Genomic DNA, 17,271 nt, shown 5'->3' with positions numbered 1-17,271 from the left:
GGTTGAGCCTGACCTTTAGCTCAGGTCATGATCCCGGGGTCCTGGGATCGAGTCCCGCATCGGGCTCCCCACAGGGAGATTGCTTCTCCCTCTGCCTGTGTCTCTGCCTCTCTTGCTGGGTCTCTCATGAATAAATAAAATATTTTAAAAAAAGTGGTAAAAATAAATAAAAATAAAAAAATAAAAATAAAATTTAAAAAAGTGGTGGAAAGGATATTAGAGGAAAGCAAACAGAAAATGTGGAAGTTGGGGATCCCTGGGTGGCTCAGTGGCTTAGTGCTGTCTTCGGCCCAGGGCATGACCCTGGAGACCCAGGATCGAATCCCACGTTGGGTTCCCTGCATGGAGCCTGCTTCTCCCTCTGCCTGTGTCTCTGCCTCTCTCTCTCTCTCTCCCTCTCTTTCTCTCTCTCTCATTTCTCATGAATAAATAAATAAAAACTTAAAAAAAAAGAAAGAAAATGTGGGAGTTGGTGATTAGAAGAATGGGATGTTTGAAATGGAGGCTGTGGACGAGTTTCAGTTATTGACAATGGCCAGTTCTCGGATGTTACTATTGGAATTGGCAGCTGAGGTCAGGTGGAGGAAAGGAAAAATCACTAGAGTTTAGATCAGGAAATTCAGAGTTCCAAGTATTGGAAAGATTGTTCTGTCACTAAGAATCATGGCAGGAGGAGTGAGAAAAGAGGTATCAGGACACGTGTTAAGACTAAGTATTTACATTCTAGGGGAGTATCTCTCAAGGTCTGTGGATGACCTGAGCTGTGGGCAAGCGGATGACAAGAACTTTAGAGGAGCTGGGAGGTTCAGAGGAGAGGGAGAAGCCGTGTCTGGAGGTACAGTGATTTTATGCGACCAACGGGGTTTGGGCCAGCGTCAACTCCTTGGTTGTTGTCAAATAGGTTCTGAGTGAGTGTTACTGCTAAAAAAAAAAAAAAAAAAAAGTGTTACTGCTGAGCAGTTCCAATGGTAAATGATGCAAATAAAGCAGTTGTTTCATAACATAAATTTACTTTAAAACTTTATGTTTCTAAATTTGCCAGCTGTCTGTAATTCTTTCGGGACCAGAATTCTGCAGAGCAGTAAGTGCCAGAGTTTAGGTCCTGAGGAGCGTGGAGCTAAGGCAACTAGAAGGGGAAGTGGCTGCAAGAGTGAGTCTGTTTAAACATTCTTAGTGTGCTAATACGGTAATGCCAGGGAAATTAAATTAGTCAAGAACCCAAAGGCCTGGAGAGGAGCTGAAAAGATAAAGACAAAAGTCTAGAATGAGAGAAAAATGTTAGGCTGCTGCCTGTTCAGAGGCACGAGCTTTCTAGCTCACGATACCTGTGTCTGTGCTTCCTGACATCCAACGTCCTTTACTAAGCTAACACTAAACATTTTAGGCTTTGTTACCTGGTATAGAATTACAGATATCAAAACTATAATGTTAGGGGGCACTTGGCTGGCTCAGCGGTTGAGCGTCTGCCTTCGGCCCAGGGCGTGATCCCGGTTGGGGATTGAGTCCCGCTTCGGGGTCCCCGCGGGGAGCCTGCTTCTCCATCTGCCCGTGTCTCTGCTTCTCTCTGTCTCTCATGAATAAATAAATAAAATCTTAAGAAAAAAATAAATCAAAACTTGGCTTAAAAAAACTATAATGTTAGGATTATGCTTTTCTGAGACTGACAAAAAAACGTGGTGGCTTAAACAGAAGAGTCTTTCGGGTGTAAAATAGTGGAGGCAGAGCGTCTAGAGCTGGGAGAGCAGTTCTGTTCCATGGGAGTCTGCAGAGACCTAGGCTCCCTTCAATATTTAAGTCTGCCAGTGTGTAAGCGAAGCTCTCTTCTTCTAGTCCAAAATAAAGTGCCAGTTACCCTATGAAGGTTCTAAGCAGCGGAGTTCAGGAAGGTGGTGGGGCGGGGTGGGGGGGGAGCTGAACTTTATGCCAAGAGGCTCTTTTTTTTTTTTTTTTTTTTTGCCAAGAGGCTCTTAAGGGAGGTTCCTGCTGCCAGTTCCATCCCAGTATGCAGAAGTTGGTCTCATGGCTATGCCAAGCTGAAAGAAAATAAGGCACACACGGTCAAAAAATGCTATTGTTATAGAAGAAGGGAAGGATGGATATTGGACAGTTGGCAGCCTTGGCCACATGAAAGTAGAATTCTAAGTGTAGGGCAGAGTTGACAACACGTAACGACGGATTAAAAGTGACAGAGCTAAGGAGGAAAACAGGACAGATGTGACCGCAGCTAGTGTCGTTTGGGGGAGAGGGGACAGCAAGTTGAGGGATAGTGTCTGTCTGTGACGGGAGAAGGAGTATGGAGGTGCAGGAGGGACGTAAGAAACTAGCGAGGGTTGAAATAGGAAATAAGCAAGTTCTTTAGTGACAGAGAAGGAACATGGGAGAAAGCCTGATCGTCCAGGGAAGAAGCGGACACTGAGATTTACAGTTGCCCTAATCCCTACTCCATTTTTCTTCCATACCTGTATATCCCTCTTCTGCCCCTGGGCAATTTCTGTCAAGGAAAAGCAACCGCACTTGGGGCTTCTTCGTGGACTTCTTTGCCAGGTCCAATCAAGCAGATGACATTTTCTCACTGGTGTCGAGCACAGATAAGATTAAATGTCAAGGAAATGTCAGGAAGACAGACCACTCATCAGAGATCTCTGATGGTTAGGATTAGAGAAACCAATGAGGCTTGTGGGTTCCCAGGAGGAGAAAGGCCATTTGAAGGAAGACAAGCCCCAAGCACATCCAGGGACCAGACAAAACAAACAAACATACAAACAAACAAACAAACAAAACAGAAATGAGAAAGCAGGAAGCAAGGCAGCTTCAGGTTATTCATTGTGCCATCGCTTTCACGTGGGCATCCTCATAAGACGACACAAGCCTTATCCACTCTTCTAGGGGCTCGACCACTTCTAGCTCTCAGCCAAAATTCTGCTAGGGAGCCAGTGATTCACTTAGATGCTGCTCAGCAATCTTAACGGGTTGAGCCCTGTATACTCCACTCCATCGGGGGCTATCACCCAGCCTGCCGCGGTGGGCACCCTTGCGGCCGGCATCTCAATCCACTGTACCAGGCAGGGTCCAGTCCGAACCGGAGACACGGCAACTTGAACAGGGGAAGAGTGATGTAGAGAACTAGTACCCAGGAACAGGGGATTAGTTACTAAGGGTGGAGAGAACTCAAGAACACAGCAGTAGTGGCTACAGGAGCAGCCACTGTGCCTACAGCTAAGCCAAGTGACCCACGTAGGAAACCAATTGGAAGAGGTTCCTTTGCAAGACTGTCAGACTGTTGGCGAGGGCATGGTTGTGAGGTTTGCTACTGAAGCCCAGGGCTGGAGGAGAGGGTGTCAACAAACCTAGCTTGGAAGCAACCCTCCCGCCCCAGGGCTGCCAAAGAACCCTGCTGGGAAGCTGGCAGGGGGACCGGTGCACTTGCTGGGAAGCACTCTCCCAGGAGCCACCAGCCCCCACACACTACAGAAGGAAAAAACCCCACTAGAACCAGGATGAGCAGCTTTCTTCAGCATCCTTCCAGTATCCTCTACTGACAAGTTGAATACGTGCTAGCAGGCAAAGGCTTGGAGGGCTCAGGCTCACAAAGAGGGATTTGGGAACTGAGAAGAAATCCCCCAATAAATGGCACATCCACAATCACTGGCAGTCCCGGCACAAGGTCATCATAACTTCCCAGAATGGGAACCAGAGAGGAGCGCATTTTATCCGGGGAGGAACGTCACTGAACTGGCTGCCTGAGCCCAGCACTTGAGAAACTTCACCTTATTGATACTATTAAGGACACTGGTAACTTCAGAATTTCTAAGAGGGAAGTTGGGCAGGCAAAAGGACTGCTCTTGTGTTTGCTCAGCAAGCACTTTTCTCTCGGAGATTGTACATTTACTGAGGATGTGAGGCCTGGCAGGACTTGCAGGGAGTGACAAGATCCAAGGACCCGATGGAGAAAGAATTCAGCTTCAGAATGGCCAGAGCAAGTACTGACCAGAGAGCTAGCTGTAGACGAGTGCACTTCGAACGTCAGAGAAGTTTAAGTTATTTCCTTATGATGGCTTTTCTTTTCCTGATCCTTCTGATAAAGAACAAAACCAAAAACCTCATGGTTTGGGTATTCTATGAAACACTAAGGCCAACTGATCAATTTGAACAACTGGAACTCGTTTTTGTAACATGCTGAAGACAACCTCCCCGACACCCTACCTGTGTGATACATTATGGGCCAAGATTATGTAATAGAAATTTGACTATTAATGGTCGGAGAAACAGAACGGATTTTAAATCGGCTGAGAGTAACATTTTTGTTTTTATTCACTGTCATGTTTCCTACAGTAACAAATGTTGATAGCCAGTGATCCTAAAATGAAAAATGCCACTTCAGTAGTATTTGCCAAGTGCTAAGAGATCCCATGGGACGGAACAAAGGAATTCAAAGACAATCAGGAAGTTTCCTTTTCCATAAAAATAAAGTCTCGCTGTAATTGGATGAATTGCTCAAGGCTGTGATATAATCAGATTAGGACCAGAACCAATTTAAAGTCTGTTAGTTGGCCAATATAACCAGAGAGAACTGGTCAACTAGTCCTATAATCCAGGTTGTGCATTGGAAATCAGTGGAAAGATGTATAAACTGCCTGTCTGGGCCTCATATCTGATTAAGTTAAAAAAAACTTTCTATTCATAAAGGACAACTCTTTTGGGGAAGATCTTAGTATCATTAAGCTTCACGCCCCCCCCCATTTTTTCCTTTTAACTAAAAAACAAAAAAACCCTAAAAGCTATATTACCTTTAGTACTCTCAGAAACAAACTTCCTATTCATTCCCTGTTTATCTAATCATAGCTTTAAAAAAAAAAAAAGGTAAACAGTACAGAAGCCCTAGGGCAGTTTAGTGCTTTTGAAATTGCATTCAAGTTTTAGAGTACTTTTAATTTTTCTAGACATGATTTGTAGCTTTCATTAGATTCCTAAAAAAGAGCCTGTAACTCAAAGGTTAAGCAGCACTAAACCTCAACTGATTATAAATTTGGCATTAAAACAAAACTTTTATATTAAAATTTCAAGATTAATAATAAACTAGCCCATGTATAGTATTTAATTGCAAATGGAACATTAGAAAACAGATGAAAGATATTAGTACACAAAAAGGTGAAGTCATTTCAGTAAGCCGAGAACACACCGAAAGAGGCTATTTATAACGTTCTGTCTAAAGCTTTTCAAGTTTGCTCATGTTGTAAGAAATAATTCCGAGGTCTTTTGCAGCCACTTGTTTTCCTGGTCTTTCAGGAAGCTGCTCTTCAAATTAAACCATGCATATGTTTGGCAACAATTAGTATTATTAACATATTCTACTACTTATCAAAATGTTCAAGGGTCAACTTAAACATTAAAAATCAGAGGAAATCAAATACAGCTTATAATATTTTCATCTCTATCTGAAATTCTTTCCACATTTTACGTAAAATACACTGTGAAATGAACATTACAGGTGGAACTATATTTAGGAATAGCACCATAATTCAGGTAGGCTAAAAATATTTAAAATTAATCTTTCATTACTTTAAAATGCTTTTCTAATTTGTCAATTTACTTGATGCTCAATTTAAAAGGCAAGATGACTGAATCTTCTACTTATTAAAAAAAAAGCGTAGCATTTTTTCAGTGAGGAATTCCTTCATTTAATGAGATTTTTCTGGAGTTAGGTAGGTACAAATGTTAAGCCCACATATGAAGGACTCTTCCAAATGTACTTGTTTGCCCCATGTAACACTTTGCAAGGTGGTTTCCGAGTGCCCATCGAGTTGGCCAATATAAACAGTGAGATCAAACATGGGAAGATGGTCTACATACACTGTCTGGAACACTCCCTTTTAGTCTTGCTGTTGACTGAACAAATCACCTCGGACCTCAATTTCTTGTTCTAAAAAAACTGGAGGAGTGGTCTTATATAAAAGTCACCTCAGGTCCAAATTTTAAATGATTCTAGTATGTAATCCAAGTGCAAAGTATCTCATTAAGCACCTTTGATGTGAAAATTAAGTAATCACCCAATTGAAAAGAACCTAGCGACACACAGAATACCCACTGACAAAAGGAATTGCTGATATTAAGAACTCTAGTAAATATTTTTTTTCCTAGTAAATATTATTGACTATCACATATCCAATTCAATTCTAGTCTACCCGTTTAAAATTCACTGGTCATCTGGGCACTGAGATATCCAACCCTCTACACAAAGTGTGACTCTAACACTGTATAAATTTCCACAATAAAAATATTTAAAATGTTGACAAAGGGGAAGGGGGGGGAAGCCAACACCCAGAATAAAGGATTTAATCCAGTATTTATTCCACACTCATGATCGTTGATCGTTCTCTGTAATCAGAATACAAGTCATAAGAACAATCTTTCAAATAATCTGCTGATAATCTTAAATAATGCAGCATAGCATTACTTTTAATATTTCTCTGTCCTAGATTAAGTTTAAAAACTCAAAACAGCAATCTTCATCATCAATAAAAAAGTTTTGAATTTTAAAAAAAGGAGACTATTACCAAGCTGTTTCATAATTTAAGTTTTTTCCATTTATAAAAATCCTTTGGAAGCTTGAGGCTTGAATCGATTTCTCTACTCATCTGCCCCACCCTCTCCCAATTTCACGTTAGTATAGGGTTGCTGCAAGAATGCTAGGCTTTAGACATTAATTTTTTCCTTTAATATAGTACTTTAAAATCTGAGAAATTCGAGAAAAAAGATTACATGACATGTATTTTTTCAAATAAAAAAGGAAAACTAAGTGAATATATTTTAGGCATAATAACAGTGTCCCTTTGAGGTAGAATGCTAAAAGGACTTTTGATCGAATCACAGCCTAATTGAAACTTCTGCCTCAGAAACTACCTTGTCATGAATCTAAAAGTTAACTGTGGAGAATATTAAGTGTAACACATTAAACAAGAGCCTTCCAAGAGAATATACAGTGGACAATGTTAATCCTACAACTGCTGCCCTCGTGTACACTGAAAGCACACAATTCTCCCAGAATAGACATCCAAGATCCATTCTCAAAGTCTTTAGCATTCTATTATGAAAAGCACAGCCATGCTAACTTCAGTACACAAACCATAATCCCACACCTACAAAACAAAAATAGAATTAGCGGCAGTTTATTGCCTTATACAAATTTAACCAACATGGCAACCATGCCAAAGGAATTAAAACATTTTCAGGACATATGTACAGACTGTACATCTCAAAAACAATTAAACAATAAAAATGCAAGAACAATCTGTGCATCATGTATCAAACTCAACAATTGGGTGAAAACATCAATGCAATAAATGGGATTACAAAGGCACTTCCCTACACAAAAGAGGAAATGAAAATGCAGCCTACAGGGAGCTTGAAGAGTGCTTAACTACGGCACAATCTCAACTTGGGAGGAAGAAAAAGAAAGCAGATTTAATCAAACATTTATAGGATTCAATGTGATCCACTTTTACAAAAAAAAAAAAAAAACTTCACACAGTCTCATCTTTGTTTTTATGTTGCCTTTCTTGGCTCTCTGGTTCTATACTTTGGCTCCTTCGACGATCGTGTTTGTCAGACTGGTCCTTACTATCACTGTGATCTCGTTTGTGGGAACGTTCTTTGCTTCTGCTACGCTTTCTAGATTTTTCTTTGCTGGGGCTATGCTCCCGTTTTCTTGATTTTTCAACACTGTCAGTTCTTCCTTGACTGCCACTTCTACTTCGTTTATTTGATTTTTCTTTACTTTCATTTTTATGTTTACTTGATTTCTCTTTGCTCCTGCTTCTGCTTCGTTTCCCTGCATTCCTACTTCTACTCCTACTTCTGTGTTTCCTTTCTCTGCTTCTACTCCTACTGTGTTTTTTCTCCTTCTTGGAATCTTTTTTGTCATCTCTATGCCGCCTATCATCTTTATCTTCTTTGTGTTTCTTCTCTTCTACCTCACCCCTACTTCTCCGTTCCTTGGACCGTTCTCTTGATCGCTCTCGCTCCTTTTCTCGGTCATTACCTCTTTCCTTATCATAGTCACGATCTCGTCTTCTACCTCTCTCATTTTCTTTTTCTCTTTCCCGATCCCTGTCTCTTCGGTCCCCTTTCCTATCCCGACTTCGACTACGACTTCTATGCCTTTCCCTACTCCTGCTACTCCGCCTGCGTTCCAACCCCCGATCAATACTTCGGGATCTTCGCCTTTCTTTCTCCCTTTCTTTGGCTTCACGCTCTAGTCGCTGGCGTTCTTTCTCTCTTTCTAATTCTCGATCAAAACTAGAAGACCCATGGCCCTCCCGATGATGGCTTCTACTTCTTGATCTTCTTGGGGACCTCCGTGGACTCAGTGATCTCCTCGGAGACCTAATATTTAATAAAGTAAGGAAAAAGAAAATTTCAACAAATAAAACATATCCTAAAAATTTTACTTTTGAGAGTGTTATTTATTTAGGTCCCCAACTTACATAGACATGTTAGGAACGATTAAAGGCCCCAAAAGGCAGAAAATAACCTTTCAGGGTTAAAAGCGACAAACTCATAAAATGAACAGCATACAGATAATTTTCTAAGAATTTGCCGCTGATCTCCGAGGACCTTTTATAAAGCCTATCTTTCAAGTAATTCCAAGAGGTACATTACCTGGAACGCCTGCGTTCAACATGTCTGTCTATTTCCTCAGGACCTTCCTTCCCATCCTTCTTGATTTTTCTGGGGCGGGTTTTAATCTGTTGATCAATATTCTTCTGAACTGGAACTGGAATTCTTGGAAACAGGGTAGAAAACCACTCCAATTTTGTGAGAAAAGACCGCAGCATTTCTCCAATGGTCATTACACAGCCTCCACCAGCCTTCACATCTAGGTCCTACAAAAACACAAAAGATACCCTAGCCGTCAAAAAAATAATAATTTCAATATATATGTGAATACTATAAAAATATTACCATCTTTGGAATCTCAAATACAAAAAAATTCTAACGAAAATTTTAATTTGTGTACCCTACTAATCTGGTAATGAATGATACAGAGAAATACTTGGGCTTAAGTGTGTGCATGCAGGTGCGAACAAATCCTGCAGCCTCGTGGGCATAAAGAGCATTGATCTCACTCAGTTAACAGGAACATGAAACAGCCCCTTACATTACTAAACTCTGTGGAACATAAACTTAAATTAACATTCCACATACCTACTAAGTATGTATTTCTTTCTGTGGACACATTTGCACACATCATTCCTAGCACTGTAGCCTAACTGCATATGAACTACTTCAGACAATCCTCTCTAAAGATTATCTTTTAACAGCTCTAATATAAAATGAAGCCCTCATAAAACTGGAAGCAATAGCAAACCAACTGCCATGAAGCAGTGAGGTTTCTAATTTAGAGTCATGTAGAAAATAAATAAATGAACAAATAATTGGAAACGCATAATCCATGATGACCATTGTCTCTGAAAAGGGTCATTACCGCATGAAGGCCTTCTTGCTATGCCCTCTCACAGCTCAGGACATGTTAGTCAGCTATTGTCAGTCCCAAACCTATAGTGCAAGCACACAAGGAAAGTGAGATTTGTTATCTAAACAGGAAAACAAGAGCTAAAGGTAAAACTGCTTGCACTCACACACATTTAAGTGTTCAGATATACAGTATTTCCAAATATAATCGCTGCAGATATCTAAGGAAGAAAACAATAAGTTAGCTTAAATAGAGATCCTAAGGTTTGTAAATACAATAAAAAACAGATTAAATAGAAGCATTCAGAAACAAACCTAATACAATACCAATTACGAAGAGGGACATGCTTTTTAAATATAGAAGGGAGAAGTGTTTTGGCCTGAAAAATCTCTTCTAAAAAGAAAAACTACTTTAAAGATTGTGATTTATCACCTAATACATTTTTTGCTTCTTCAGGAAAATGAGTAATTCAGTAAATAGCCCCTGCCAAAAAAAAAAAAAAAAAAAGGCAGACTAAAATTCTCCATGTCTACAAGAGAGTTTTAGGTGTGCACATAATATAAAAACACACTAGGAAGACCTATTAGAACTATCCTTTAATTCAACAAATTCTTTGTACAAATGTTTTAAATAGTACTATTGAAGCATGGGACTCAAAGTTTATGCTATGAACCTTAAAATACAAAGTGGTGGGGGGCATATGTATGGATAATACAGGTATGTATGAAGTACCTTTTTGAGATCTTGGACATCACTGTGTAAGCATATTAATACATAACTGTGATTTAAATATGACACAGCAATGTTTCCAAAAGTAGCTAGAATTGAAATACTTTGATCATTTTGGATATATCATCTAAACTCTCACCCTATTGAAATCCCACCCAGCTCTTCAATTCTGCACGTCTACGCAAGTGGGAGTATTAAGATACATGGAAGAAGTTAGAGTGTAGAGAGCTGAAAAGTTCCAAAAGAATAAAAGCACTATAATTAGTATTGTACGGGCATGTCTTAACACCTCAATCCTGAGACTGGCCCACTTAAAAAATTACTATCAACTGTACAAGTCAAGATCAATGCAATACACAAAATGTAATCAGGAAGAAAAAATTTAATAGTCACCAAAACCATTTAAACAATTAAGAAATAAGAAATTTTAAAAAACTTAATGATATATAAAATCCACTATGTCTTAGTAAAAGGACAGCAATTCCAAAAGTAAGAGTGAAGTAAACCTAACTACAGGAGATTGTGAAAAACATTAAGCCTCCAATAAAAGATACTAAAAACATGAGAGCAATGAGAAGAAAACTAATTATTACCCTTGTTGACATACCTCTTCATCATCAAGGAAGGATTCAAACCAGTCCCATAGATCTGTAGGGGGCTGTGTGTACCTAGAATTACAAAAGATTGATTAGGTTTACATGAATTAAAATGATATACTTAATGGAAATGTAGATAAATGCATGCTTACCTTATATACATAAATCCAAGGGCTCTAATATATGGAGAGTCTGTGTGCGTTATGAGACCCATCACTTGCTTACGAGTTAGCTTCAGAGTAAATAATTTGTATAACAGGCAGAAAGCTGTAGAAACAATTCCTCCTGTTCCAACACCTCGAACCTTTAAGGGACACAGTTAAAAAAAAAAAAAAAAAGGTAGTAAAAAAACAGAGATATTTAACACCAATTGATTAATTCCATTAGGTAGTAATAACAAGATATGATCCAAAACTAACATTAGAGCATTATTAAACAGCATGTTTTAACCCCATTCACGAGCCACCTGGATTTAGATAAAAGCAAAACTTCTAAGCTTTGCCAACTGTCATTTGAGTAACTGTCACTTTTAGTTTCCTAAATATAAACTTAGTTATCAGACACAGAAAAACTGAAAAATGCACGTACTTCTACTTACCCCTCCGCACATCCCCGTTTGGCCTGCTGTTTTCCTGCTTCCTTTCTCCCACGGCTCAACATGCGTGACCTGAAATAGAAAAGAGGAACACAACAAACATTCATACTTCGAATTTTTTTAAAGCTATGATTAAAGTAAACCCAAGTCCATAATAGAGCAGATTCTTCCAAAAGTTTGGAAGCTGAGTGTATTGACATTATATATTTTGCTTACATACATTATATAAACCATCTTTGAAAAACTGCTTAGTTTTTTTAAAAGCACCAATAAAACTGCCAGAGTTTGGCAAAAACCTCAACAGTTTCATGAGCAGAAATTCCATTAAAACAGCTCTGTAGAGAGCTGATTCTTGTTGAGCCAAGAGATTTCTAGGAATCTCATATAATTGTAAAAAACGTGATAATATATTAAAATTTTGTATCTTACTCTGAGTTGTTTAAAAAAATAAAGATTCTCATTTTAAAATGGATTTAAGGCTTCAACTTGAAGCATCAATGAAGTTTTAGTATTTCAAAAAATAATGCTCTTAATTTTATGATTTAAAATTCTACATCAAATAAAGAAAAATGACTTAAGTATGTTAAACAGCAACAAGTTACTTCTAATGCAAAATTATGAAACTGTACATTTTTTTTTACCATGAATAGGCATTATGTTCGTTCCTGATTAAAGATGAAATTACAAGGGCCACACCTACAAAGATCATTCTTGTTGGGTTTATTTTCAGCCTAATTATGTAAACCAATTCAGTTTTCCCCCAGAAAAACAGTATAAACTGTTAAAAACTGAGTGTGACTAGTCATTATATTAAGTATAATTGATACAGTATCTTTGTTGAGATGAGCACCCTATAAAAACCACATACTTTACCTACAAATAGCAAAGAAAGAATATTAATTTGGTAACACATAACTCAAGGTCTTTTAGAAAGATCTGTTTCTCTTAATTTAAAACAAAATCAAAGTAAAATCCTGTTCTTTCACTATGCATTCCTAAAAGTGTAGCTTCACCCACCCATGGTTACATTTTTATAGCCTTTTTCAGTGGCTTCAGACAGAAAAGCATGCATTTGAATGTAAGCATTACACTGTTAGGCTCAGCACTGCTTTAAGGTTTCATTTCCTTCCCCCAGTTTGCTATGAAAGATGTTTCAATTCCTTAAAGGCCAGCCAAAGGGGGGGATGCAACACAAAACTGACTTAAAACTAGAAGCCTACATATTTCAATGATTATTTAATCTGGACATCCTGATAACAAAGCCTCCATCTTTAATTTTTAAACTATATTTAAATAATTTTTAGTACAATCTTAAATTGTTTCAAAACACAGTATTTGAAATTTGAAAACAAGCTTTTCCTCTATCACATTAACATCTGCCTGTGTTACTAAACAGAACCTGCTACAGAAAGAGCAGGAACCCAATTTTCCATGGTTTTTTTAAGTTTACTACACAAAACTAAGAATATCCACCATACTGTATTCATGCTGAAAAAGGTCTTACCTTTTAAAAGCTAATAAACCTAGTTCAAAGTACTACAATTACTTACAATATACTCTTATAAAAAGATAACAAAATTTCAGTGTAGTTTACATACCCAAAGTTGAACTGTACTCTCAAAGTATCATTTTCTATCAAAAACTAGTATCTCAAAAAAAAAAAAAAATCCTTTAATACCCTAATCGCTTAAAGAGGTGGGGTGGGGGGAGGATTGTGGGCAGAATATAACCTAAAAGCAAATAAAGAGAATTTCCTTCTGCTAACACTTCTACAGGTATGTTCAGATCACAGAAAATACTTTGTGGTCTGTCAAATGTTCCAAGAATTAAATACTCAAAATGGATGGTGTTTTGTTACATGTTCTAGCTAAAATATTTAAAGATCATTAAGACTATTAACATTCCTTAAAATATGAATTAACCTTACGAGGCCTGGAAGATATTTTTAAAACTACATAATTTGCAGGGAAGTGGAGAAAACCTATCTAGTTGGTGAAGAAAAGCCCAAAACCAATGGCCAAAAAGTACCTAATTAGCCGTTCATTTAACCAGGGAAATGCATTTATGGCGATTGAGCATGATTAATAGTGCATACCTCTACCTGCGACCCTGGGCTGCTCCGAGCCTCGCTGCAAGACTGAGTCAATCCTGCTAACGAAACAAGAACTGAGACAAGAGTGCAGTGAGGAGGCGCCAGGTGAGCTCCCCAGCACAGCCAAGCCAGCACCGACCCTGCCGCAGAAGCCCAGGGCCCAGATAATTCTAAACAAGCCCAATGCACAAGTAACTGAGACCACTTACTCCTGACTTCCTGCTGGGAAATTTTCCAGGCCTTCTGTACACCTCCTGCCCTGGCACCTCTCCACCCTCAACCCTCCCACCCCCACCCGACACTCGCACTGACCACTTCCCTGTCTGGATCGGATAAAGAATACCAACAACACGAGGCCAACATCGAAGTCAATACACGCCCTGGCCCGGGGTGAGCGGGAGAAGCACCAACAAGTTGGCGCTGAGTAGATCCACGTCAAAAGGAATAATTTTAAAGCTGTGAACTGGAGAGGATTCAGTCACCCTCTTCTCCCCTCCCCCACCCCTCCCGCCCAACTCCCCCCAGGGGTGGGCAGGAGGTTGGGGGAGGAGAGACTTCAATGGTGGCGGGCTCTCCCAGCCCTAAAAATCTGAAAAAGAAAGGAGAGGGCGGGCGGCCCGTCTGACCCCTCCCTGCCGACTACGGAGCACCGCTCCCCCACCCAACCCCCCGCGCCTACGGACGCTCAGACCTCAAGGGCCGCCTCCGCCCGGCTCCTCCACACCCCTCCACGGAACTGACCCGCCCGCCCCGGCCCCCCAGGCCTAGACGCTTCGTACCTTAAAGTAGATCTCGTCCACCACCTCGTGGTAGGTCTTGAGCTCGTAGAGCTGCACTTTGAAGTAAGGCGACGACAGGATATTGGTCAAGATCATGGGGTTGAGGTTCATCGTCTTCTCGTTGCCCCACAGCGGCAGCACATTCCCCTGCTTGCCCGAGACCGCCGGCTTGGTGGCGCCGCCGCCGCCGCCGCACTGCTGCTGCTGCTGGGCCGCGGCCGCCGCCGCCTGGTGCTGCGGCTGCGAGTTGCCTGTCAGCGCGGGGCTGTTGTTAGCCATGTTGCGGCGGAAGGAAGGAGGGAGGGAGGAGGGAGGGGGAGGGGGCCAAGCTCGATCTCGCTCCTCGGGACAACGGTCCGGGACCCTACTCCATGGAACGCCGTCGGGAGAGGGGGCCGCCTCGCTGTCCCCCAGCTGGGTGAGGGAGGGCAACGGGGACGCCGACAGAAGGACCCTGAGGCGAACGTAGACGCCGAAGCGCGGGCCGCGAGAACTCCCGGCAGAAGGCGAGCCGGCGGCCACGGAGCGCGATCTCTTCCGCCAACTGCCCCTGGGAACAAGATGGCGGGCCCGGCGGATGTGACGCCGCCCGCCCCAGAGTTCCAAGCGGGCCGGCAGCCAATCAGGGACGCCCGGCTGGGCGGGGCCTTCCTCTTCCTGGTTCCGCGCGTTCTGTGCGCGCCGCGGTCCCTGCGGGGTCTTCCGCGCGAGGCTCCTAGGAGGGTTCCCCTGGGAGCTCGGGCGCCCACCTCGTGTGTCTTAGTGCCTGGATTAGGGGCCCGCCTCCTCCTCTCGAAAGCCGGGCAGGAAGCGAGCCGCAGGGATAGATGCTCGCGAATGCGTGACTCGACGCCTACGGAGCGCTCCAGGCTCTCGAGTTACCGATTCTGGATTCCCTGAAAGGGATGGTGACGCGGACTTGGTGCCGCCGTGTGGTTCCGACGCAGTGGTTACAGCCTTCTGTCCGCCGGCGGCACTATTTGTTTGCGTCCTCAGATTTATTCGGTTGTAAGATTGGGAAACCTTGGGCAGCCCGGGCGGCCCAGCGGTTTAGCGCCGCCTTCGGCCCCGGGGCGTGACCCTGGGGACCGGGGATCGAGGCCCGCGTCGGTCTCCTGCCTGGAGCCTGCTGCTCCCTCTGCCTGTGTCTCTGCCTCTGTCTGTGTGTGTGTCTATCATTGGTAAATAAAATCTTAAAAAAAAAAAAAAAAGATTGGGAAGCCTCATGCAGCTGCCGTGTGGAGCGTCGCGGGCTCGTGGGGGCGTGGGCTAGGGCTGTCTGTCCTCCCCGCTCGGCCCCGCTCGAGCCCGTCGGCTCTGCGGCCCCTTCTGGGCGCGGGGAGGAGAGGCGGGCGGGAGGACGCGTAGCTCTTGTCGCTCAAAAGCTGTTGTTAACCCAGAGGAGATTCTTGGTTTGGGGGAGCTAGGAGAGCCTGCCGAGAGCCCTGGAGTTTCTACAGGGGCTGTCACCGGGCAGTTTCAGCCTGGGGGTTTGTAGAAGCAGGAGGGCCAGACTCGTTGGACGGTGACCGGCCCAGGACGGGAGCCGCCGATGGAGTAATGGCTGGGGGAGGCCACGATGAAACAAGGAATGCGCTGGCGTTTAAATCCCAGGACTCCGCGATTACACCTGTGACCCCCAAATAATATTCTCTGGCTCCAATCATGCTTCAGAGCATTGCCAGATTCTTCATCCCAAACGTGTAACACCCCTACCCGACATCTCACTCAGTGACATCCTCATTGCCATGCTAAAACCTAGTGACCATTTCCACTCTTAATCATATATGATTCCTGTGACCCCCCCCTTTTTTTTAAATTTAAGTCTTATTTATCTCCACTTGCATCGTGGGTCTCAAGCTCACCACCCAAGATCCAGTCACACGCTCTTTGGCTGAAGCCACCCAGGTGCCCCTGTGGCACTTTTTTATCATTTATTCTTTCCTAGACACTGGGTTGAAAGTTGGAAACTGGAGGTCCTAACTTTTCAATGCCTCATATACAGAGGAGAGGAAAATCCATACCTGCATAAAGATGAACCAGGAGGGAGAAAACAGAAGTAGGAGGTAAACGGGGATAACTTAGTATGACAATGCAAGGAAAGGTAAATGATAAATAAATAAATGGTTGGAGGGACACGTGGGTGGTTCAGTCAGTTAAGGTTCAGCATCTTGCCTGCGACTCATTATGATCTCAGGGTCCTGGGATTGATCCCCAAGTCAGACTCCCTGCTGAAAAGAGAGCTTCTCCCTCTCCCGCTGCCCCCCACTTGTGCTCATGCTAATAATTACATAAAATCTTTTAAAAAATAATAAATAGGGACACCTGGGTGGCTCAGTGGTTGAGCGGCTGCCTTTGGCTCAGGTCGTGATTCCAGGGTCCCAGCATCGAGTCCCACATCAGACTCCCTGCATGGAGCCTGCTTCTCCCTCTGCCTGTGTCTCTGCCTCTCTCTCTCTCTGTCTGTCTCTCTCATGAATAAATAAATAAAATCTTAAAAATAAAGAACTGAAGCTTTGAGAGAAGTGGTTTTCACATCCTAGTAGATCTTGTTTTTCTATACTTAGTTTATATCACTGTACTTACCAAGGAAAATTGATGATCCCAACATCTAATGAATTACTAAGTTGAAAATACAATGAAAAAGAATGTTGAACCGAGTTTTTTAAAGATTTTATTATTTATTTATTCATAAGATACACAGAGACATAGGCAGAGGGAGAAGCAGGCTCCCTCCCGGGACCCTGATATGGGAGTCTATCCCAGAACCCCCAGGATCAGGTGCCCGAGCTAAAGGCAGATGCTCAACCAATGAGCCACCCAGGCGTCCCTCTCACAGTTCTGAATGCTAAGGAGTCCAATCAAGATCAAGGGACATGCTCTTCCCTGGGTCAGAGTTGACACCTAGCTGTACTCACATGGCTGAAGATGGGGAACCTCCTAGGATCTCTTTCATAAGAAAACTGATCCCATGTATGAGGGCTCCACCCTCATGATTTAAACACCTC

At 42.3% G+C, this 17,271-nt stretch overlaps 2 protein-coding genes and 1 long non-coding RNA gene across 4 annotated transcripts in view; 1 reads left to right on the top strand and 2 right to left on the bottom strand.

The window, feature by feature from the left end:
• The window catches only part of FNDC7 (fibronectin type III domain containing 7), a 40,897-nt gene extending 36,603 nt beyond the window's left edge, over nt 1-4,294 (bottom strand). Inside the window, exon 1 of the mRNA XM_072834805.1 lies at nt 2,460-4,294. The gene's annotated coding sequence lies outside the window, so the exon portion shown is untranslated. The remainder of the gene's footprint in view (nt 1-2,459) is intronic.
• LOC140638094 (uncharacterized) overlaps nt 1-9,979 on the top strand; it is a 50,687-nt gene extending 40,708 nt beyond the window's left edge. The window contains exon 8 of the long non-coding RNA XR_012035270.1: nt 728-9,979. This is a non-coding gene — a long non-coding RNA (uncharacterized lncRNA). The remainder of the gene's footprint in view (nt 1-727) is intronic.
• Nucleotides 7,151-15,468, bottom strand: PRPF38B (pre-mRNA processing factor 38B). 2 transcript variants are annotated; one of them, XM_072834801.1, is made up of 8 exons: nt 14,264-15,468; nt 13,797-13,947; nt 13,488-13,540; nt 11,396-11,464; nt 10,950-11,101; nt 10,809-10,869; nt 8,659-8,882; nt 7,151-8,382 (listed from the first exon to the last, which is right to left on the bottom strand). In XM_072834801.1, exons 1-8 carry the CDS (start codon nt 14,540-14,542, stop codon nt 7,521-7,523), a joined length of 1,851 nt encoding a protein of 616 aa, XP_072690902.1. In that variant the 5' UTR covers nt 14,543-15,468; the 3' UTR covers nt 7,151-7,520. The 2 variants fall into 2 exon arrangements, with proteins under 2 accessions (XP_072690902.1, XP_072690903.1); XM_072834802.1 differs by lacking the exons at nt 13,488-13,540; nt 13,797-13,947.
• Nucleotides 15,469-17,271: the final 1,803 nt, after the last annotated feature.

Source organism: Canis lupus, chromosome 8 (assembly GCF_048164855.1).
Source record: "Canis lupus baileyi chromosome 8, mCanLup2.hap1, whole genome shotgun sequence".
NCBI classification, from domain to species: Eukaryota; Metazoa; Chordata; class Mammalia; order Carnivora; family Canidae; genus Canis; species Canis lupus.
The sequence above is the reverse complement of the archived record's forward strand: the minus strand, read 5'-3'. Positions and strand labels throughout refer to the sequence as shown.

Bases quoted from the DNA above. Each gene is read 5' to 3' on its own strand.
- PRPF38B (XM_072834801.1), bottom strand. From the start codon at position 14,542: ATGGCTAACAACAGCCCCGCGCTGACAGGCAACTCGCAGCCGCAGCAC. The intron at 13,948-14,263 runs GTACGAAGCGTC...AATCCTCTCCAG, and splicing joins TGGACGAGATCTACTTTAAG to TTCACAGCTTTAAAATTATT. The intron at 13,541-13,796 runs GTCAGTGCGAGT...TTTCGTTAGCAG, and splicing joins CCGATCCAGACAGGGAAGTG to GATTGACTCAGTCTTGCAGC.